This window comes from Capsicum annuum, unplaced genomic scaffold (assembly GCF_002878395.1).
Source record: "Capsicum annuum cultivar UCD-10X-F1 unplaced genomic scaffold, UCD10Xv1.1 ctg5038, whole genome shotgun sequence".
In the NCBI taxonomy this organism is placed as follows: domain Eukaryota; kingdom Viridiplantae; phylum Streptophyta; class Magnoliopsida; order Solanales; family Solanaceae; genus Capsicum; species Capsicum annuum.
This window is the reverse complement of record NW_025858245.1, coordinates 1,342,484-1,365,790: the sequence shown is the minus strand read 5'-3', so window position 1 is coordinate 1,365,790 and position 23,307 is coordinate 1,342,484. Positions and strand designations below refer to the sequence as shown.

At 33.1% G+C, this 23,307-nt stretch overlaps 1 protein-coding gene across 1 annotated transcript; it reads left to right on the top strand.

Annotated features, from left to right (window-relative positions):
• Window positions 1-1,113: 1,113 nt before the first annotated feature.
• LOC124892754 (chaperone protein HtpG-like) lies at window positions 1,114-22,628 on the top strand. Its single transcript, XM_047403967.1, has 13 exons — window positions 1,114-1,171; window positions 5,245-5,386; window positions 6,378-6,503; window positions 18,117-18,242; window positions 18,330-18,423; window positions 18,514-18,597; window positions 20,607-20,768; window positions 20,863-20,934; window positions 21,201-21,217; window positions 21,744-21,861; window positions 21,940-21,944; window positions 22,185-22,305; window positions 22,416-22,628. Exons 1-13 carry the CDS (start codon window positions 1,114-1,116, stop codon window positions 22,626-22,628), a joined length of 1,338 nt encoding a protein of 445 aa, XP_047259923.1.
• Window positions 22,629-23,307: the final 679 nt, after the last annotated feature.

Sequence of the window (23,307 nt, the reverse complement as noted above, 5' to 3'; positions counted from 1 at the left end):
TCGTTATAGTCACATTGAAAGACTGAAGCAGTCCTCCATGATACCATCTTAGTAAATTGAAAAACTATGATGATATTATGGAGGATTGAGGAGTGTCTTATTGAAGGATATGATAGTATGTCAGTTTATAAAAATATTGTGATGATATACTAATCAGAGTCACATTGAAAGTCTGATGCGGTCCTAGGTGATACTATGCTTTTATTTAAATATATTGAGATGATACCATAAAAAAATTGAGAGCATAAAACTAAAAAGTTTGAATCATGCCTCAATGATAAGAGTTTAAAAAGTGAATGAAACTAGATTATGAAGAAAAATAACAGAAAAAATAAATAAAATTAGAAAAAAAATAAAAAATCAATAAAGCGAAAAGAAATAGACAAAAAAAATCAACTGAGTATGAAACTGGATTATTGTTAGGTTTTTTGCCCTGATTTTCTTACCAAATTTAAGTTTTATTTTTCTTAGAAAGAAAATAAAAGTAATGCCATAATTACTTTTACTTTCCTAAAAGGAAAATATAAAACTTTTTCATATTTGGAAAATCTCTTTCTTGAAGGAAAGGTTTTGAAACTCTATGACTAGAAGACCCTCCTTCTCATACCATAACACAATAGCATTCACAATGTAGTCTTTAAAGAGTCTTGTTTAGGAAGAGATTTTCTCTCAAATAGTTTATATATATATATATATATATATATATATATATATATATATTTTTAGGTTATTAATATGTAGGTCAATTGATCGAATCATATCAATAATATTATGTATTAGTATATTTTTTGTCATCTTATTTATCATCTCAAATAGTTTGCAACTTTAAGCTTTCGCATGATGCCCTCTCGATTTCAAACCCAACAAATGGTATCGGAGTCTACGGTTCAAAGGTCTAATGATTTGGTGAAATGAGGTTGAAGACAAGTTCAAGGCGGTTCTAATCAATTTACAATCAATGTGATGATGATGAAGATTTTTTATCGAACTATTAGTCGAGAAGAAGTTTTAAGCATATTTCAACATTCCTATTGCTTCATCTTTAAAAATAAAAATAAAATATTTATTTTTAACCCACTTTTAATTATAATATTTTAAATCTTATTTTTAACCATGGGAAACAACAGTAATGAAGATTATATAAAGAACGAAGATCATGCACGCGAAGAAGGTGGATCAAATTATGTTAAGAATATCAAGCCAAAAAAGGGGAGATTTGTTAGAGTTTTTGCTCTGATTTTCTTACCAAATTTAAGTTTTATTTTTCTTAGAAAGAAAATAAAAGTAATACTATAATTACTTTTACTTTCCTGAAAGAAAAATATAACTTTTTCATATTTGGTAAACCTCTTTTTTGGAGGAAAGGTTTTGGAACTCTATAAATGGAAGACCTCCCTTCTCATACCATAACACAATAGCATTCACAATGTACCCTTCTCATACCATAACACAATAGCATCCACAATGTAGTCTTTAAAGAGTCTTGTTTAGGGAAAGATTTTCTCTTACATTTATATATTAGGTTATTAATATGTAGGTCAATTAGCCGAATCATATCAATGCTATTATGTTTTAGTATTTTTTTTGTCATCTTATTTATCGTCTCAAATAGTTTGCAAATTTAAGCTTCTGCATAACGCCCTCTCGATTTCGAACCCAACAAATGGTATCAGAGCTTACGGTTCAAAGGTTCAATGATTTGGTGAAATGAGGTTGAAGACAAGTTTAAGGCTGTTCTAATTAATTTGCAATCAATGTGATGATGATGAAAATTTTTTGTCCAACTACAAGTGGAGAAGAAGTTTTAAGCATATTTCAACATTCTTGTTGCTGCATCTTTAAAAATAAAAATAAAATATTTATTTTTAACCCACTTTTAACCATAATATTTTAAATCTCATTTTTAACCATGACAAGTAGCAGTAATGAAGATTATATAAAGAACGAAGATCATGCATGAGAAGAAGGTGGATCAAATTATATCAAGAAAATCAAGCCAAAAAGGCGAGGTTTGTTAGAATTTTTGCCATGATTTTCTAACCAAATTTAAGTTTTATTTTTCTTAGAAAGAAGGTAAAAGTAATACAATAATTACTTTTACTTTCCTAAAAGGAAAATATAAAACTTTTCCATATTTGGCAAACCTCTTTGTTGGAGGAAAGATTTTGGAACTCTATACATAAAACTTCTCATATCATAAAACAATAATATCCACAATGTAGTCTTTAAAGAGTCTTGTTTAGGGGGACTCTCAAATCGTTTTTATATTTTTTTAGGTTATTAATATGTAGGCCTATTGGCCGAATCATATCAATAATATTATATTTCAGTATGTTTTTTTGTCATCTTATTTATCGTTTCAAATAATTTGTAACTTTAAGCTTTCGCATGACGCTCTCTCGATTTCGAATCCAACAATAATGTCAAAACAAATAAAGAATAATATAAATTGAGAAAAAATGAATAATATAAATTGAGAAAAAATGAAGTGACAAAATAAAGAAATAAATTTTAAAAAAATGAGAGAAGGAAAAAAATAGTAAACAAAACAAAAAAAATGAAAGAACATTTTCTATATCAGCTATCCATTTTATTACACAGAAAAAAATCAAAAAATCATGCGTAAAATTAGATTATGAAGGGAAAAAAATAAAAATAAAAAAGATACAAGATATACGGAGATTGAAAAGCAAATAGAAAATAGAACAATAAAAAGGAAGAAAATTAAAAATAACATGATTTATGAATAAAATAAATGAACAAAGAAGGGGGGAAACAGAAAAGATGAGAATAAACAAAAATGAGATAAAAGAAAGAGAGTAGAAAAGAAAGAACAAGCAGATAAATTAAAAAAAAATGAAGAAAATAAGAGAATGAAAGCTAACGATGAATCATATTATGATGTAAAGAAAAATAAAATGAACGAAGAAATAAAAAAGGGGAAAAACAGGAGAAAAGAAGAAAAAAAGAATGAAAAAGAACTAAATCTATAATCTATAATCTATATCTATATCTATAATCGATATCTATATCTGTAATCTATATATATTAGAAGTGTGAAGGCTTTAGAAATGTTATTTAAACTTTTTACCCTTCATTAAAAGTCTTTGCTTAAGAAAAAATTCGTCATTTCACTATTTTTTCCTAAGTTAAGAGTTAAAAATTAATTAAATATGTTTATGATAAAACCTTTCCTAATTAGAAGTCATTAAAATTTATGACAACTATTTTTTTTCATTAATTTAAGAATTCCAAATCAACTAAGTTTGATTTTAAGAAGATCTGAAAAATATAGAAGTAGATATTAAACCGTTAGAATAAGAAAAATTTAAGAAGTACCAGATTTTAAAAAGTTTAAGTACGTATCAATAATTTTGTAAAGATTTGACTTCAAAAATAATAAAATATTTTAAATATATAAAATAATAATAATAATCGTAACACAACTATGGTTCAAATTGATGCTTCTCTCTTAGACTGTGACAATAAGGGAAAGAGGTACTATATGACAAACGCAAAAGTGATGATTCATTAATCACTTGAAACTTCTGGTCGTAAAATATATATGTCTATATATTTATGTTTACATTATTATATCAAAGTGTGAAAGAGTTTTGAAAAGCGATTTGAATTTTTATACTTTATTAAAAATCTCTGCAATAGACAAAATTGTTTTATTTTAAAAAATCGAATTAAATCTTACACGTGCGAGGCAGACGCGTTTAAACTAGTATAGTACAAGTGTGAAAGACCTTAGAAATATCGTTTGAACTTTTTGTCCTTCATTAAAAGTCTCTGGTTTAGATAAAATCATCTTTTCACTATTTTTTCCTAATATTTAAGAGGTGAAAATTAATTAAATATATTTATGGTAAAACCTTTCCTTATTAGAAATATCATAATTAATGACAATTAATACTTTTTTCAATAGTTTGAGAATTCTAAATCAACTAATATTTAAGAGTTGGAAATTAATTAAATATACCGTAATAAATATATTAAAACAATAATGTTTGCCGTGACTTTCCAAAACTAAAGTATAAGCCTTTTACAACAAAAAAAGTGTGAAAACCTTAGAAATATCATTTGAACTTTTTGCTCTTCATTAAAAGTCTTTGCTTTAGATAACATATCTTTTCACTATTTTTTTTTTTAACTAGAATAGTATACATGCGTTGCACGTGTATTCAATATTTATTAAAAATAAACGTATCCAAAAAACATATTACTATATTAGTTGTGTGTATGTTATTTTATTAAGTACAAAATTTTTTAAAAAACACTACGTAAAATTTCCAACATAAAAAGTGTAGTTGATTAAAGAGAAATTAAGTCATTATAATTATTTTCTTAAATGTTAAAACTTTGTGTATTTACGACATTTCAATTCATGTAAACATCAAAAAGAATAAGCGTGTGTAAAAAATATGTCCGTTGTGTGTATGTTATGTTATTAAGTATAATTTATTTTTTTTTGAAAAAAGAATATATAATTTTAAAGATAGTAAAGTGTAGTTGATTAAAGAGAACAAGCATTGCATGTGTATGAACCGTTAATTAATAATAAACATATATAAAAAATTATATTTGTTGTGAGTATGTTCTTTTATTAAGAAAAAAGAATTTTAAAAATAAATCTATAATTAGAAAGATAATAAAGTAGAGTTATTAAAGATGGTCATTATACTTATTTTTTAAATGTAAAAGAACCATGGTTTTAAGACATTTTAATTTTAAGTGACTTAAATTAATTTGTAATTAGTATTTATTATTATACTTATTTCTTCAATTTTTTAAATAACAATTACCACTATATGTTATATTTTGTTTAATTTTTTAATTTGATTAATAAATATATATTAAATTATACATAAAGTATAATATAATATATATATATATATATATTATAAATACATAAATTACAAAAAATTAAATATTTGTATTTTTGAAATGAAAAAATTGAAAAAATTAATATTTGTATTGTTGAACACAAAGTTAGAAAAAGGATTAATTGAAAAAAGGCTAAAAGTACACAACCACCAAGAATTAAAAAAACATCAAAATAGAAGAAATAAAAAAGACAAAATAAGAACAAAAAGCAAAAATTAGGAAAGTAAAATGTGAAGATGAATCTAGAAGAAACTAGATCATCTTCTCTATGTCAATTCAATCCTCTTCCTCTACCAAATTGGTGTTGAAGCTCGATTATTTTTGCACTAAGTCTAGATTCCTATTTATGTGAAGAAAAGGAAGATTATTTAGCTGATTGGAATTCATACGCAGTGGCGAAATCATCGAAAGAGAGTTCCACTGCTTTTATCGATAGCTTCGATCTCGAATCTGTTGTTCATTCTGCTAACGACACCGTTTTCGGCACTTCTAATGTGTAAGTTGCTATCTCATAGCTCAGTAATTTGTGTTTTGGAGGAAAATGATAGGCAATATTAGTCCAATTTTGGCTCATAATTTTCTTTGTAGCTGAAATGTTTTGTATTACTGTTAATTCTTGTTGATTCTGTTGAAACTATTCTGAAATGGACATGGTCGGCTTCTAGGATACTTATGGCGTTTAACGCCATAGCTATGCAATTGAAGCTCAGCTAGCCTAGTTCGTTGTTTCAGATCAGGTAGGCAGGTTCAAAATGTACCCTACTTTGCTGGAATATGAGATTTCATTGCATGCACTTTTACGATTTGAAATTTAGTAATTTTTTTTTGAAATCTACAAATTTGTGAGTAGATACAAAATTTTAGCTACTGAATTGAAACTCAAGTGCCCTTGGTATTTGTTTCTAATCAAGTAGGTATCTTCGAAATATTTCCTATTTTGTTCAAATTTGGGATAATATTTGCCTGCACTTTTAGAATTTCGAATTTAGTATGTTTTTACGAATGTCCTAGTTGATCTTGAAAGGCACAGATCTGTAGTAGTGAAGGATAAAACAACTATATAGGTATGAAAGTGTTTTTTTACTCCCTGCAACTTTTATAACAGTGTTTTTTGTTGTGAAAAGTTTTATCCCTCATTCTAGATTTTGATTGCCAAGAGAGAGGTATAATAAATCACAATATAATCAATCACTGACATATGGTGCTTAAAATTACTTTTATCATCTGAAATTACTTTCACTGCTCCTCGGGCTGCAACTAGAGGCATGGATAATAAGCTTATTATATGGGACTTACAACAGTCCTTACCTCGCTCCACATGCGAACATCCGATATGAACTTGTGTGAACAAGCAATTGCTTCTCTAAATATACTGTTATTTCAAGAAAGTTTTGTAGTAAACTGCAAATTTTTCATTGACTTGATATTTGCTGACTATACTTTGTTTAGGAGGGTGTGACATGCTTATTGTGGCTGGGGAAATGTAGATATGTGGCAACAGGTTGTGTTGACGGTAAAGTGCGGATATGGGATGACCTTTCTGGAGAATGTACGAAAACCTTTAGCGGACATGCTGATGTAATTCAGTCTCTAGCAGCATCATCTAATGGGGAGTAGTCTGAAAGACAATATGTCTGGGTTGGATGTAATACCCCAGGAAATTTTTCATTGAAATTTTATGCGTAAACGTGTTGGATTCTATCTTCTAGAATGAATTATAAATTTTTCATGCGGAATGTCTTAGATTATTACCCACCATTTTATAAAGTATCAAATAAGAATTCAAACGATATGTGGATCATCCAAAACGGACACCCGAGCGACGAGTTATGAACATTTCAATCGAACCGTGAATAGTAGTAAACAATAAAACGTGCAGGAAAAAGTACTGAGGCCTGGCGTATTTTTTCTCCAAATTTAAACTATCATAACTCCTTATACATAATGATCTGGGTGATCTACTATATATCAATGGAAATCTCTGCGAGTCTTCTTTCCAATGAAATTAGTTTCATCCAATTTGTCTATCGGAACAAAAATTAATGGTCGATCTACTTCAGCCTATCAAAAGTAAATTTTTGGATCAACTTCAAACAATCGTAACTCCTCGTACAAAATGATCTGAGTGAGGTACTATATATCAACAGAAAGATATGAGAGACCTCTTTTTAATGAAATTAGTTTCATCAAATTTCGATATTGGAGTAAAACGTTATGGTTGATCTACTTCAAACTATCAAAACAGTTCACCAAAGGACAGATTCGAGAATTATTTAATTTTTAAAGGCGTTTTGGTCATTCCTCCTCACCCAAAATCCATCCAAACCCTATATTAAAGCCTATTAGAAGCATTATATGTTATATTTCATCAAATTCCCTAAAAAAGAAAACCCTAAGCTCCTACATCCAACTTCAAGAACCTCCAAAGTTCACCATTAATTCTGCAGATTTATTTAAGATTCCAAGTTCCTAGTTCAAGAACTCCAAGAACCATCATTCAAAGGCACGATTAACATTTCAAAAATGAGTATCAATCTAAAGTTCATCATTCAAGGTATGTGGGGTTTTTCAACAAGAACTCTCTTTCGTTCTTGTGCCCAAAAGTAATTTTCTTTACAAAGGCATGGTTTTTATTTGAGTTTTACAAATTTGAAGCATGAACCCATATCTTATGATGATTATTATGAAATCTTGATGTTTATGATTTTGAAAGATGAATTTACATGTGTGGGGATATAAAGCATGAATCTTGAACGATATTTATCATGATTTTGATATTTGGGTCGTGAATCCCCATTGGAAATTGTGTTTTTTTTTTGAGAAAGTGTGTGTTATAAGAACGTTGATGTTGAATATTTGAGATATTTTGAATGATTTGACCTTTTGGTCTTAATAGAGTTGTTTTGAACTCGAGTGTGAAAGAAATCTACAACGTGGTTGATTTTGATAGATGGAAAGCATGATGGCTCCCGATGTATATTTATCTATTACTGAAATTGTTTTGTTATGGGTTGTCTTTGAAATGATCTGAGCTAAGTTCAGGAGAAATCTTTAGCACCGAGTGGGAGGTATAAAGCGACCTTACTTTTTTAGAATTACGTGCCCCCGTAGGAGTGAGCCTGAGCCTAATTTATATAGTGATCACTAGTTTGTGTGGATTTGATATCGATAGTCCTACTTCGATGGCAAGGATAGGACGACTCTCCCCAACGTGGGTTGTATGTTGGACTCCATGTAGCTCACATGGTTTATGTCTGTTATAGGATCTCCCAGTGTGTGTGTGTTTCCTTGTGTCTATGGTGAATGGTGAAGTGATTTGAAAGTGGAATTGTGAAAGTTATTCTTTCGAAAGATTTAAGTGATATTTACATTATGAGAATTGATATTCTTGATAAACTGAAAGTGATTGACAAACTATATGATGACTGACACTTATTTCATCCTCTCATGATTATGATGATTTTTTTGGGCTATGTGAGTCTTTCATACATCCTGCATATTTCTTATAAATATTTATGATGATGATGTTTATACAACTGCATACACCCCCATATAGTCGGTTCCTTTCTATGGTACTGACCCACATTTTCGAATGTGGGCTATATTTTCTAAGAATGTAGGTTCAGGTGCTCAATTCCAGGTTCGACAGTGATTCTTTGGACACGCTATTCTACATCCTCTATTGTGGTGAGTCCTCATATTTTGAGGACGTGATGTCTGATGTTGGTTTCATAGAATCATTTACATTTGATAACTAAGTATGAGTCAGTTGGGGCATGTCTCAATGGCTCGCTGGTTTTATTGATTTTCTTAGAGGCTTGTCAGACTAGTATATATGTTGGGAGTCGACTAATAAGTCGTATTTTGTTATCTTTCTGAAATTCTTTTATTCTTGGATGATGATTACTCTGTTGATATTTGAGGGTTATTTATAGAAACCTCGTTGATTTGTGTTGAACTGAATGAAAATGACTCAAAGGGTTAGCTTGGGGCTACTCGTAGCCTCAAGCACCATGTGATGCTCCGAGACCCATTTTCTGGGGCATTGCAAACTTGGTATCAAAGCCAGGTTTTAAGATGTCCTAGGGAGTCTGACAAGCCGCGTTAAGTAGAGTCTTGATCATCGGTGTGTAGCGCGCCACACCTATGAGTAAGAGGCTACAAGAAGTTTTAGGAAAAAGTGTGATTCTTTCTTTCAGAAGTCTATCATGCTTAAAGTGTCTCTCTCTGCTATTGATTCGTGCTCTCCTCTTTCAGAAATATGCCTCCACGTTGAGCGAGAAGAAATAATGATGGTCAGCAACCTCAACCCGCGGACCCATTGAATGAAAACGTGTCTCATGCTTAATTTTAGGCAGCCTTTCAGGCGCTGGCCCAAGCTGTTACTGCAAATGTTCAGTCCAACCCGGCCCCAGCTCCACAGCAGCAGGGAAGTGATTCAGCTGCTTCCAGGATCCGTGACTTCATGCGGATGAATCTGCTGGAATTATATGGTTCCAAGTCTGATGAGGATCCACGATTTTTTTAGAGGAGGTGCAGAAGATTACTCAGGTGATGCATGTATCTGAGGAACATAGTATAGAGTTAGCTGCATATAGGTTGAAAGACCTTTCTTATAACTGGGTTATTGCTTGGAGGAAAGGTCGAGGTGAGGGAGCTGTCCCTATAACTTGGCAAGAGTTCCAAGATGTATTCCTGGATAAGTTTTTCCCTTTGGAGATGAGGGAGGCGAAGGTGAAATAGTTTATAAACCTACGATAGGGCTCTATGACTGTTAGGGAGTACTATCTAAAGTTCAATCAGTTGGCCAAGTTTGCTCCTGACTTAGTGGATGATAATTGGGCTAGTATGAGTAAGTTTGAGACTGGAGTTTCTAGTTATGTAGTTAAGGAGTATAGGTCTACTATGCTGAATAGTGAGATGAATCTTTCTAGGCTGATGACTCATGCCCAACAGATTGAGGCAGACAAGATTAAGTAGAGATCTGAGCAGCACGGAAAGGGTCATACTAGATTGCAGGGAGGGAGTCGCCCTCAGTATCAGGATCGTTCGTCTATGCCAGCACCGTCATCTGCTAGTGCTTCCGTGCCTAAAGGTTGGCAGGAGCAAGGTAGCAGGTCATATGCATCCAGGTCCTAGTACAGTGCTGGCAGTAAGCCAAATCATCCCCTGTGTCCTAAGTGTGGTAGGGCTCATTCAGGTAACTGTTGGGGTGAGAAGAGGGGTTGTTTCCGGTGTGATGACATGGGTCACAGAGTTAGAGATTGTCCACAGAATAGACAAGGGCGTTGTGACTAACGCCCTCAGACCCAGATTCATACTGTTAGTGCTCCAGTTATAGCGACTCGCCCAGCCCCAGCTCAGGGTACCTCTTCTAGTAATACTTGTAGGCAGCGCCAGAATAGATTCTATGCTTTACCTTCCCGACAGGAACAGGAGGACTCTCCTGATGTTGTTACTGGTATGCTTCATATATTTCAGTTTGATGTGTATGCTTTGTTGGATCCTGGATCCAGTTTCTCATATGTTACACCTTTGATTGCTGTAAATTTTGAAATGAGTCCTGAGATTATTCCTGAGCCTATCCTAGTTTCTACCCCAGTGGGTGATTCAATTGTTGCCCAAAAAGTGTATAAAAAGTGTCCTGTTACCATTCTTCATAGAGTCTTGTTGGCTGATCTGATTGAGTTAGACATGGTAGATTTTGATGTGATTCTGGGTAAGGACTGGATGTATTCTTCTTATGCCTCTATTGATTGTCGGACTAAAGTGGTCAAGTTTCAGTTACCAGGTGCATCCGTGTTTGAGTGGTCTGGGAATTCTGTGTCACCCAAGAGTCATTTTATCTCTTACCTCAAAGCTAGAAAGCTTATTTCCAAGGGGTGTATTTACCATTTGGTTAGAGTCAAAGACACTAATTCTGAGACTCCAACTCTCCAGTCTGTTAATGTCTTCAATGAGTTTTCTGATGTCTTTCTGGATGATCTCCCAGGGATACCTCCTGATAGAGAGATAGAGTTTGGGATTGATCTTCTTCCAGATACTCAGCCCATTTCTATTCCTCCTTACCGTATGGCCCATGCAGAACTTAAGGAGTTAAAAGAGCAACTCAAAGATCTACTAGATAAGGGTTTTATAAGGCCCAGTGTTTTTCCTTGGGGTGCTCCTGTGTTGTTTGTGAGAAAGAAAGATGGCTCTTTGCGTATATGCATTGATTACCGCCAACTGAATAAAGTCACCGTAAAAAATAAGTATCCGCTTCCAAGAATAGATGATTTGTTTGACCAATTGCAAGGTGCAAGTTATTTCTCAAAGATAGACCTTCGTTCCGGCTATCATCAACTCAAAGTTAGGGAGTTTGACATCCCGAAAACTGCTTTCCGAACTCGTTATGGCCATTTTAAGTTTCTTGTTATGTCTTTCGGGTTAACTAATGCCCCAACAACTTTCATGGACCTCATGAATCGAGTATTCAGACCATATCTGGATATGTTTTTCATAGTGTTCATCGATGATATACTGGTGTACTCCCGTAGTGATAATGAACATTCTGATCATCTCCGAACTGTCTTGCAAACCCTTAGAGATCACAACTTATTTGCTAAGTTTAGTAAGTGTGAGTTTTGTCTAAGGTCAGTTGCTTTTCTAGGTCATATCATTTCTTCCGAGGGTATTAGAGTTGATCCCCAAAAGACCGAAGCTGTTAGAAATTGGCCTAGACCTATTTCTCCGACTGATATCCAAAGTTTCTTGGGTTTATTTGGCTATTACCGCCGTTTTGTTGAGGGTTTCTCCTCTATAGCGTCTCCTATGACTCGGTTGACCCAAAAAAAGTGAAGTTCTTATGGTCCGAATCTTGTGAGAAGAGTTTTCAGGAGTTGAAGACTCGACTCACTTCAGCCCCTATTTTGACTTTGCCTGATGGTGTTGATGGTCTTGTGGTGTACTATGATGCTTCAAGAGTTGGATTGGGCTGCGTATTGATGCAGAAGGGTAAGGTGATAGCTTATGCTTTTAGATAGTTGAAACCCCATAAGAAAAATTACCCCACCCATGACCTTGAGTTGGCTGCTGTTCTGTTTGCTTTAAAAATCTAGAGACACTATTTGTATGGTGTCCATGTTGATGTTTTCACTGATCATAAGAGTCTGCGTATGTGTTTACCCAGAAAGAATTGAATCTTAGGCAGAGACGATAGTTAGAATTATTAAAAGACTATGATATGAGTGTGCTGTACCATCCGGGCAAAGCCATTATTTTGGAGAAAACCCTAAGTAGAGTGTCCATGGGTAGTGGTTCGCATGTGGTAGAAGGTAAGAAAGAGTTGGCTCGTGATGTACATCGTTTGGATAGATTGGGGGTTAAGTTGTTTGACTCTGCTGAAGGTAGTATAGGGGTTCAGAGTAGTTCCGAATCCTCCTTGGTTTTGGAAGTGAAGGAAAAACAATACTTAGATGCTAGTTTGGTCAGACTGAAAGAGTCAGTCAAGGACCAAAAAGTAGAGATTTTCTCCCAAGGGGGAGATGGTGTGTTGAGATTGCAGGGTAGATTGTGTGTCCCAAATGTTAATGATCTGAGATAGAGGATTATGGCTGAAGCGCACGGGGTGCGATATTTTATTCATCCTGGTGTCACCAAGATGTACCAAGACTTGCAGGAAATCTATTGGTGGAGTGGCATGAAGAAAGATATAGCAGTGTTTGTAGCTAAGAGTGCAACATGCCAACAAGCTAAGGTTGAACACCAAAGACCTGGTGGTATGATGCAAGAGTTTAGTATTCCCACTTGGAAGTGGGAAGAGATAAATACGGACTTCATGATTGGTTTACCTCCTTCCCGATGCCATCATGATTCCATTTGGGTTTTGGTTGATAGGTTTACTAGGTCTGCTCATTTCTTGCCTGTTCATACTTCATATACTACTGAGGATTATGCTAGATTGTATATCCGAGAGCTAGTCAGACTGCATGGAGTTCCCTTGTCTATCATTTCGGATAGGGGTACTCAGTTCACTTCGCAGTTTTGGAAAGCTTTTCAGAAGGGTCTTGGTACCCAGGTGCTTTTGAGTTCTGCTTGTCATCCGCAGAACGATGGTCAGGCTGAGCGGACCATCCAGACCTTAGAGGATATGTTGAGAGCTTGTACACTTGACTTTAAGGAAAGTTGGGATGATCACTTACCGTTGATAGAGTTTTCTTACAATAACAGTTTCCACTCTAATATTGGCATGGCTCCGTTTGAAGCCTTATATGGGAGGAAGTGTAGATCACCCATAGGTTGGTTCGAGGTGGGTGAAGCGGCTGTGAGTGGTCCTGATTCGGTAGTTGAGGCTATGGAAAAAGTTAAGTTGAATAGGGAAAGGTTGAAAACTACGCAGAGTCGTCAAAAGTTATATGCGGATGTTAGAAGGAGAGACCTTGAGTTTGAAGTTGGTGACCTAGTGTATCTGAAAATTTCACCCATGAGGGGAGTGAAGAGATTCGAAAAGAAGGGGAAGCTTAGTCCCCGTTATGTTGGTCCTTACAAAATTCTTAGCCGTGTTGGTAAGGTAGCTTATGAGGTCGAGTTGCCTTCCGAGTTGTCCTCTGTTCATCCAATATTCCATGTCTCCATGCTTATAAAGCATATTAGCGATGTTGTGGTAGTGGATTCCTTTGTGAGTGCTGACATTTAAGAAAATCTTTCTTTTGATGAGATTCCTGTTGAGATTCTTGATTTCAGTGTCCGAAGACTAAGGAACAAAGAAGTTCCCTTGGTCAAGGTGTTGTGGCGAAACCAATCTGTTGAGGGTGCAACTAGGGAAGACGAGGCGGATATACGATCCAAGTATCCGCACCTATTTTCCGCGAACTCCAATCAAGCCGAAGGTACCGTTCTTTCCTAAATCATGTACTTTTGATAAAAGTTGCAGCAGTTCAGCTGTCATTTATTATGTGTTCAGCTGTAGTTTCTTGAATTTATGCATTCTATGTTGCATTCGGAGTGAGAAACGATGTTGTGATGAGTCTAACGAATGGTTTCAGCTATATGCTTTATTCCTTATCTAATCTTGGCATGTCTAGCGTCATTCGAGGATGAATGTTTCCAAAGGGGGATGATGTAATACCCCAGAAAATTTTTCATTAAAATTTTGTGCGTAAACGTGTTGGGTTCTATCTTGTAGAATGAATTATAAATTTTTCGTGTGGAATATCTTAGATTATGACACACCATTGCGTAGAGTACCGAATAAGCTTTCCAACGATATGTGAATCATCCAAAACGGACACCCGAGCGACGAGTTATGAACATTCCAATCGAACCGTGAATAGTTGTAAACAGTAAAACGTGCAGGAAAAAGTACTGAGGCCTGGCATATTTTTGCTCCAACTTTAAATGATCATAACTACTTGTACATAATAAGCTGGGCGATCTACTATATATCAATGGAAAGCTCTACGATTCCTCTTTCCAATGAAATTGGTTTCATCCAATTTGTCTATCGGAGCAAAAAGTTATGGTGGATCTACTTCAGCCTAACAAAAGTGAATTTTTGGGTCAACTTCAAACGATCATAACTCCTCGTACACAATGATCTGGGTGAGATACTATATATCAATGGAAAGATATGAGAGTCCTCTTTCTAATGAAATTAGTTTAATTTGGATATCGGAGTAAAACGTTATGGTTGATCTACTTTAGATTATCAAAACAGTCCACCAAAGGACAGATTTGAGAATTATTTGATTTTTAGGGGCGTTTTGGTCATTCCTCCTCACCCAAAATCCATCCAAACCCTATATTAAAGCCTATTAGAAGTATTATATGTTAAATTTCATCAAATTCCCTAAAAAAGAAAACCCTAAGCTCTTACATCCAACTTCAAGAACCTCCAAAGTTCACTATTAATTCTGCAAATTTATTCAAGTTCCTAGTTCAAGAACCTCAAGAACCATTATTCAAAGGCACGATTAACATCTCAAAAATAAGTATCGATCTAAAGTTCATCATTCAAGTTATGTAGGGTTTTTCAACAAGAACTCTCTTTCGTTCTTGTGCCCAAAAGTAATTTTCTTTACAAATGCATGATTTTTATTTGACTTTTACGAATTTGAAGCATGAACCCATATCTTATGATGATTATTATGAAATCTTGATGTTTATGATTTTGAAAGATGAATTTACATGTGTGGAGATATAAAGCATGAATCTTGAACGATATTTATCATGATTTTGATATTTGAATCGTGAATCCCATTGGAAATTGTGTTTTTTTTTAGAAAGTGTGTGCTATAAGCACGTTGATATTGAATATTTGAGATATTTTGAATGATTTGACCTTTTGTTCTTAATGGAATTTTTTTGAACTCGAGTGTGAAAGAAATCCACAACGTGGTTGATTTTGATAGATGGGAAGCATGATGGCTCCCGATGTATATTTATATATTACTGAAAGTATTTTGTTGTGGATTGTCTTTGAAATGATTTGAGCTAAGTCCGGGAGAAATCTTTCACACCGAGTGGGAGGTATAAAGCGACCTTACTTTCCTAGAACTACGTTCCCCCATAGGAGTGTGCCTGAGGCTGATTTATATAGTGATCACTAGTTTGTGTGGATTTGATATTGATAGTCCTACTCTGATGGCAAGGATAGGACGGCTCTCCCCAAAGTGGGTTGTACGTTGGACTCTATGTAGCTCACATGGTTTATGTCGGTTATAGGATCTCCCAGTGTATGTGTGTTTCCTTGTGTCTATGGTGAATGGTGAAGTTATTTAAAAGTGGAATTGTGAAAGTTATTCTTTTGAAAGATTTAAATGATATTTACATTATGAGAATTGATATTCTTGATGAACTGAAAGTGATTGACAAATTATATGATGACTCACATGTGTTATTGTACTTATTTCATCCTCTCATGATTATGATGATTTTCTTCAGACTATGTGAGTCTTTCATACATCCTGCATATTTCTTATAAATATTTATGATGATGATGTTTATACAACTGCATACACCCCCATATACTTGGTTCCTTTCCATGGTACTAACCCACATCTTCAGATGTGGGCTGCATTTTCTTAGAATGTAGGTTTAGGTACTTAGTTTTAGGTTCAACAGTGATTCTTCGGGCACGCTATTCTCCATCCTCTGTTGTGGTGAGTCCTCATGTTCCGAGGACGTGATGGCTGATGTTGGTTTCACGAAATCGTTTACATTTGATAACTGAGTATGAGTCAGTTGGGGCATGTCTCAATGGCTCGCTGGTTTTATTGATCTTCTTAAAGGCTTGTCAGACTAGTATAAATGTTGGGAGTTGACTAATAAGTCGTATTTTATTATCTTTCTGAAATTCTTTTATTCTTGGATGATGATTACTCTGTTGATATTTGAGGGTTATTTATGGAAACCCCGTTGATTTATGTTGAACTGAATGAAAATAGCTCAAAGGGTTAGCTTGGGGTAACTCGTAGCCTCAAGCACCGTGTGACGCTCCAGGACCCATTTTCCGGAACGTTACAAATATTCAAGTCGAGTAGTTTCTAGCTTGATGTACATGTCAACAATAAATTATTGAAACAATCGTCCATATGATAGTATTATCGTGTTTTCTCCGCTATGTATTTGCAACTTATAACAATAGTACTCTCTACAAGAGACACAATTTTTAGCTCCACGCCGTACACCTGCAAAATATTTTTAAATATATTAATATAAGAGTTGTAAGTACACAATTCTAAGGGATTTTGTTTCAAAAATTTACCTTGTTCCTCGTTGTCAAACACCTCATCAATGGACACAAATGTAGGGTTGTTCTTGTTGAGGCCTGCAACTTCAGTTCCACGCTTACCTTTACTTGTTTTGTGTTGTTTACGTATTCCTTGGTGCCTGCCTAGTTCACTGCTTGAAAAATGCAAAGGATACTGGAGTAAGTCATAACATTCGTAATAATGTTTAACTCTACGAATATTACCTGAATGTTCATGAACAATAATCTCTCGATCAAATGGTACATTGGGGTTGTTGCCGTCTATCCAAATTGTAATAACTTGATCTACTGATGGTTTGTTAAAGACACGTTGATCTAGTTTAGCAGTGGAAGCGATTCAAATTTCTAAATCCTTAAAGTTTGAATGATCCTTTAGCTTGAGAAACAATTGTGCATAAGGATTGCCATCCATTATTTGTTTAATTATTGTGACAACTTCCTCAGATAAATTGGCTTCTTTGACTTTTGAAATACTATTGTGTGGCTCATTTTCTGTGTAAAAAAAGTACATCTGAAAATAGCATGGACTATTATCATGGGGTTATAATGAGGGGAGATCATGATATATTTGACCCTTTGCTTGAAATGTATAAACTCCTTTTCATGAAGATGCCAGATCATTGTCAAGTTTAACACCAAAAGACATAAATCCAAATATGCTATTATATGCTCTAATGTGTCTGCGAAATTCTTCTCCTACTTTAGATTTAGAAAAGAACAAATCATATAATTGAGTTGGAGCTGCAGTATTTGCAAGTTTTATTGATCCACTGTCGTAACAAAATGTCGGAGTCTCATTTTGAAATCTCATAACATGACAATCAATGCATTCAGGAACATTTTCTAACTTTTAAATAGATGATATTGATGGTATGTAGTCAATTTCACCTAAATTTGTTGTGTAAAATATTAGAAATGATAATAAATAATAAAGCTAGCACAAATAGAATGTAAGTAACTGTAATTACTAAAATAGTATTGCATTACCTTCAATTTCACACCTTTGTAATAGAGCCTTTAGGAACCAATATATTTTGCGTTTTTTCGTTCGTCTTGTTTCTTCAATATCGACATCTTGTATGGACTCAATTTGTTTATTACCTTTAAAAAGAAGTAAACACTACATTCAGTTTGATTCAAACTTGGAGGCACCTAATAAATATGTTATCATTTTGCATTTTAAAAATCTGCAATAACAAGATTGAAGTAGAGATTTGGGTTGCTATACCAAAGAATTTAATTTCAACTGGTGATGTTCATAGTAGACGTACTCGTAGTGATATTACTGACATAAGTTATCAACTGTAATACTTGGTCATTGGATTATATCTAGCTCACATCACCTAAACGCTACCAATAATCTGTCAACACTCTCTCTTAATTGACATCATTTCAACTTTAGAGATCTTATTCAAGTTAGATTGAAGTCATTAAACAATCTATACTTGTACTTACATAGTTCTTTTGGATGATGCAGTGATGCAAGTGATGCTGAGGATAATTTAAGGTTTCTTGGTATTACTAATCTTGAGCTTTTGAAGGAAGCAGTTGATCTAGATATTTGCATTCAAATCGATAAAGATAATGGCCTTATTACCATAACGTGAGCTTCAAATCCCATTAATCGTGTTTTTTTGGTCGTCATGTCTTGTCGAATCTTGAGGTTGTCATGAAATATGGTGTTGTACAGGGACTCAGGAATTGGTATGACTCGCCAAGAACTTGTTGACTTCCTTGGTGCTATTGCACAAAGTGGAACTGCAAAATTCGTAAAGGCACTGAAGGTGCGTTTCTGTGATATAATTGTTCGTTCTTAGTATTTGGCTTCATATATACTATATTGTATCTTGTTTCAATTTTTTACCACATAACAGGATAGCAAGGATGTTGGTGCTGACAATAATTTAATTGGTCAATTTGGTGTTGGATTCTACCCAGCTTTCCTTGTTTCTGAACGAGTATGATTTGTATCCAGATTCCTACTTTAAATTTGCTATCAATTTCTTGACAATTAACAATTACCTTGATACATGTGTATCTCTTTCAAGATTTTGCTACTTCAGAAGCAAATCGAGGCATACATATGATGTAGAGAATTTTTCTCTAGCATATCTTATAATCATATAAGCGTGTAAAAATTATCACTTTTGATGATCATTATTATGTTCGTGCATTCAATCACTTGTCTTCTTTCAAACATATTATGCCCTGCTACCACATACACCTCAAGAATGAATTTGTCATATTTCAGACTTATCATATATTGCTACCACATTCACTTCATGGAATGGAGCATATTCAATGGGTCGAATTTCATGACTTTTCACCCAATACCCATTATTTTGCCTTAGCCATCACAATATCATCAATATAGTGTATTGAGATTCAAACTCAATATTTTATCCATATAAAGGCGTCTTAGGCATAAATCAATGGTACTTGAATCCAAATATTATCATCGCTTTTGATAACATTGTTCTTGAGGAATGAGTTTAAAACGTAAATGGTTCCAAACCAATTATTTTTCCTCAAATCCAACAATAATTATATCATTAATAGAAAAATACAAATAACATAAGGAATTACTAACCTTGACCTTTAGATTTATAATCTCACCTTATTTGACAGAGTCTCGTGCTGATAACGTGTTATAAAACAAGAAAGAATAAAGAAAAAGAGTAGAAAGAATAGAGAGAGTGATTCTTATTTCTTCTCTTGAGGGATGAGAGATCATAAGATTGTTCAATACAATGAACAAAATCAAAGATGAGAGATCATAAGATTATAAATACAATGAATAAAACCCCTCTATTTATAGGAAAAATTTACTCCTAGTCTGAGTAAAGGACGGATGTTTCAAATCCTAATAGATATCAAAGTAGACCTTGATAGACATTCACTATAATGTAAATACATTTATAACATATATAATATATTAAAAGTGTGAAAGCCTTTAGAAAAGTGAATTGAACTTTTTGCTCTTCATTAAAAGAGTCCCTTTTAGACAAAACTGTCTTTTACCCTTTTCCCTAAAATTTAATTCTTCAAAATAAGTATATTAAATTTTTTCAAGAATTCAATTCTTTCCAAATTTATTTGGTTTGTACGTGGTTCCCTTCGCCCAAAAAATAACCTAAATTTCTCTATAATTAACCTTTTTCTAAATTTAGCTTTTCCCCATTTTTATATAATTTTTTCTTCCTCCTTGTAAAACATACGACCCTTTTTTTAGTTAATCCTATTTGGTTCCTACTTGATTTTTTTCAACCCACAAACACCCTATATTTTCCTACAATTAAATTCTTTCCAAATTTATTTTTTTCCTCTTTTTGTAATCCTATTTGATTCCTCCTTATTTTTTTCGACCAAAAAACACACGCCTATTTGGTTTCACCAAAAAATACATCCAAAATTGTCTTGGTTTGTACCTTCTGGCCTTCTATATAAACCCTTGAGATTTTTTCTTTGTTCATAGTTATAAACAGTTGCATCTTTCATTATTTTTCGTCTCAGCACAGTTTCAATAAATTTATTTTTAGATTTTTGTCGTTATATAATTCCTCTCTTTTGTTAATTTAAACACAATATTACTTGTTATGCCAACATAAATTATTTAGTTTGTGACCGGTTAGTTCACTATATTTTATTTTCTACTGTTCATAGAATCGATACTACCAGGAGTATTGTTGATCAATTTATTCCACTTTGCTTTACCTATTGCTTATAGGAGTATTGTTAATCAATTTATTCCACTTTTTTACTAGTTTCTGTTGCTAAGTTTGCATTACCTGTTGTTGTATCCTTTTACTAGAATATATAATAATTTCTATTACTTATAACTAACGTTCTTTATCAACCTACAAACCAACAAGATTCACATATTCAGGTATAGTCCTTCTTATTTAACAAATTTACCTCTATTATGAAATTATACGTTATTATCGCTCTAACTTTTATTTTCTTAAAGATTATTACAATGGATCCTATCATGGAATTTTTGGGTATCAACACTTTGAAGCCAAGAGATTATATATGGATGATCAAAGTCTTGGTCATCGGAAGCGGGGCAACGAAGCCGTTTAAGAATGGAGGCGGTTCTCAAAAAATGGTTATATTAGTTGATGAGGAGGTAATATTATTCTTTCATACCTCGCATTATAAAATAATTCTTTTTAATGCAAAGACTATAATATTCGTTTATTAAATTATGTTCTTTTTTTCAGGGCACCAAAATTAATGGTACACTTTTCAATGAACATATTAAAACGTTTGGTCATTCTTTACAACAATCGAAAGTTTGTTATACCATAAACAATTGCATTAATAGGGTCAATCCTAATTTTTAATATATTAATAAGGACATTGAACTTGCATTCGTACCATCCACTATAGTTCAAGAATGTCACGGCCCTTTTTCTACATTATCTTTTTCTAAGAATTTTGTTCCATTCGAAGATGAAAGATTGCATACCAAAGATACAATAGTAGGTAATTCCTTTAACTTAATTCAATTGCTTACCGTTATTTATCTAATCATACGTGCTTGATATTTTTTTTCCAGATATATTTGGCATCTTTGTGAGTTCTAAGCTCTTCACAAAAGGCACAACCTGAAGAAAAATAGTACTTATGAATGAAGAGTAAGTTAAGCTTAATTTTTTTACGAGCAAAAGTGTTAGTTTAATACATAATTTTTCCTATTAATTTAATAATTTAATCTTATTTTCTTTAATTGAAAAATAAAGATGTGATAGAAAAACTATCACATTATGGGGAGAATTCTCAAAAATAGATGACGCGTTGCTAGAAAAGTTATCTTCAGAATTCTGTTGTGGCATTTTGTGATTTAAGGACTACATTATATCAAGGTACTATCTTAGCAACTACATCATTTACAATAAATACTATGTTATTTTTTTGCACCTAACATTTTATGTTGCAGGAAATTTCGGGCTATCTTCTACCTATATCAGTAGTATGTGGGTAGACCCTACATTTGAAAAAGCAACCTCTCTCCAAGAATGGTAATATGTGTCTTCCTATTCATGGAAATAAATTGTAGTAGACTATTTTTATTATACTACACTAAGTAACAAACATGCAGATCTGTTTCCCAGAAGAAAACTCATAATGATATTACTTTACTGCCAAGAAAGCAAATTAAAGTGGCGAAAGAAATGACAGTTGGTGAAATCGCAGATTGTTTATCTTGTGATAAAAAGGTACTATTTTCACCTACAATAATTTAGTGTTTTGTTTTTACATTAGTATGATGCCTAACTTTTTTTCCTTTTCTGTAGGTTAAGTATGGCAAATTTACTGCAACTATCGCATCTATAGTGAATAGTGATGAACCCTACTAGGATTCTTGCACCAATTGCTATAAAAAGGTGAAAATCTATGATAACATTGCAAATGTCCTGGCTGCTCCACCAAAAAAATTATTTATGCGAACAGGTAACACACATAACAACCATCAAATTACTTCTAGTCATTTGAAAATTCAAAAAATGAGCTAAATGTCTTTTCTTCACTGACCTCACAGATTTCTTCTAAAATTTGATGTATTTGCTGGGGATGAACGTTATTCTGTTACAATGTTTGAGGCTGCAAAATGCTTGGTTGGTTGCGATGTTACAACATATAAGCAATCAATATTGGAAAAGGTCATATTACACTGTTCATTTAACACTTATCATTCACTAAAATAATCTGCTTAATTTTGAATTCACCGAATTATCCCCTTCTAATTAATAAATTTTTTTCATTGATACAGAAAGAGGAATCCTTATTTTATCGTAACCTGATGCTAAGTATAAAGAAAGTCTGCACATTTCTTATCAAAATTGATGCAAAAAGTGAAGGAGATCAAGCGGGAAGACGCTTCATTGTAGAAAAAGTCCAAGAAGTTAAAGAGATTGTTACAATTGACATAGTATATGAAGACGTCAACTCAGAAAACTCAGTCAAAGGGACCAGAAAAAATTAAAACACTGATGATACAATGTTTTATAAAAAAATCAAAGTAGAAAAGGATTAGTCGTGTTTTTTTCTCTAGGAATAGGTTTAGATGTCGGTAGTTATTCTTTGTGTTTTTTTCTATTCTAAACATTAAGCAAATTTTGTTGGCATAACAAATAATATTGATTATTATATTTTTTTCTAACTTGATCTAGCTGTACAATATTTATTTTGAATTACTTATAATATATTTTTAATAGCTTATTTTATATCGCGGGTTATTATTCGTTAAGCACATGGCACAAGGTAGCTTTTAAAATTAATTGATACAGAATACTTTAATTTATTTTTTATCACTTTAATAAATAATTATATGTTTTTCTATATAGATCAAGCAAAAGTTAATAAAGCTATTCGAATGCATAAGAAATATATTTTTGCTATTACAACAAATTTAAATGCTGCAATCAACAATTCCGACGAACAAGAAGATTCAGGTACCCACTTTAAATTTAAATCTTTAGACTCAGCTCTCTACGAACAACAATAAATTCACTCCTTTACAAAATAAAAACACATTTACCAATAATCAGAAATTAACTAGATGTTCATTACTAACCTCAAAGAAGGTAAATAAGAGAATCCTTGCAGTGTAGAGATTTTGTTCTTCCTAGCAGCTAAGATCTGCAAAAAAAAATGTGTAATAT

Bases quoted from the DNA above. Each gene is read 5' to 3' on its own strand.
- LOC124892754 (XM_047403967.1), top strand. From the start codon at position 1,114: ATGGGAAACAACAGTAATGAAGATTATATAAAGAACGAAGATCATGCA. The intron at 5,387-6,377 runs GTAAGTTGCTAT...GGGGAAATGTAG, and splicing joins GTTTTCGGCACTTCTAATGT to ATATGTGGCAACAGGTTGTG. The intron at 20,769-20,862 runs GTAATATTATTC...TCTTTTTTTCAG, and splicing joins TTATATTAGTTGATGAGGAG to GGCACCAAAATTAATGGTAC.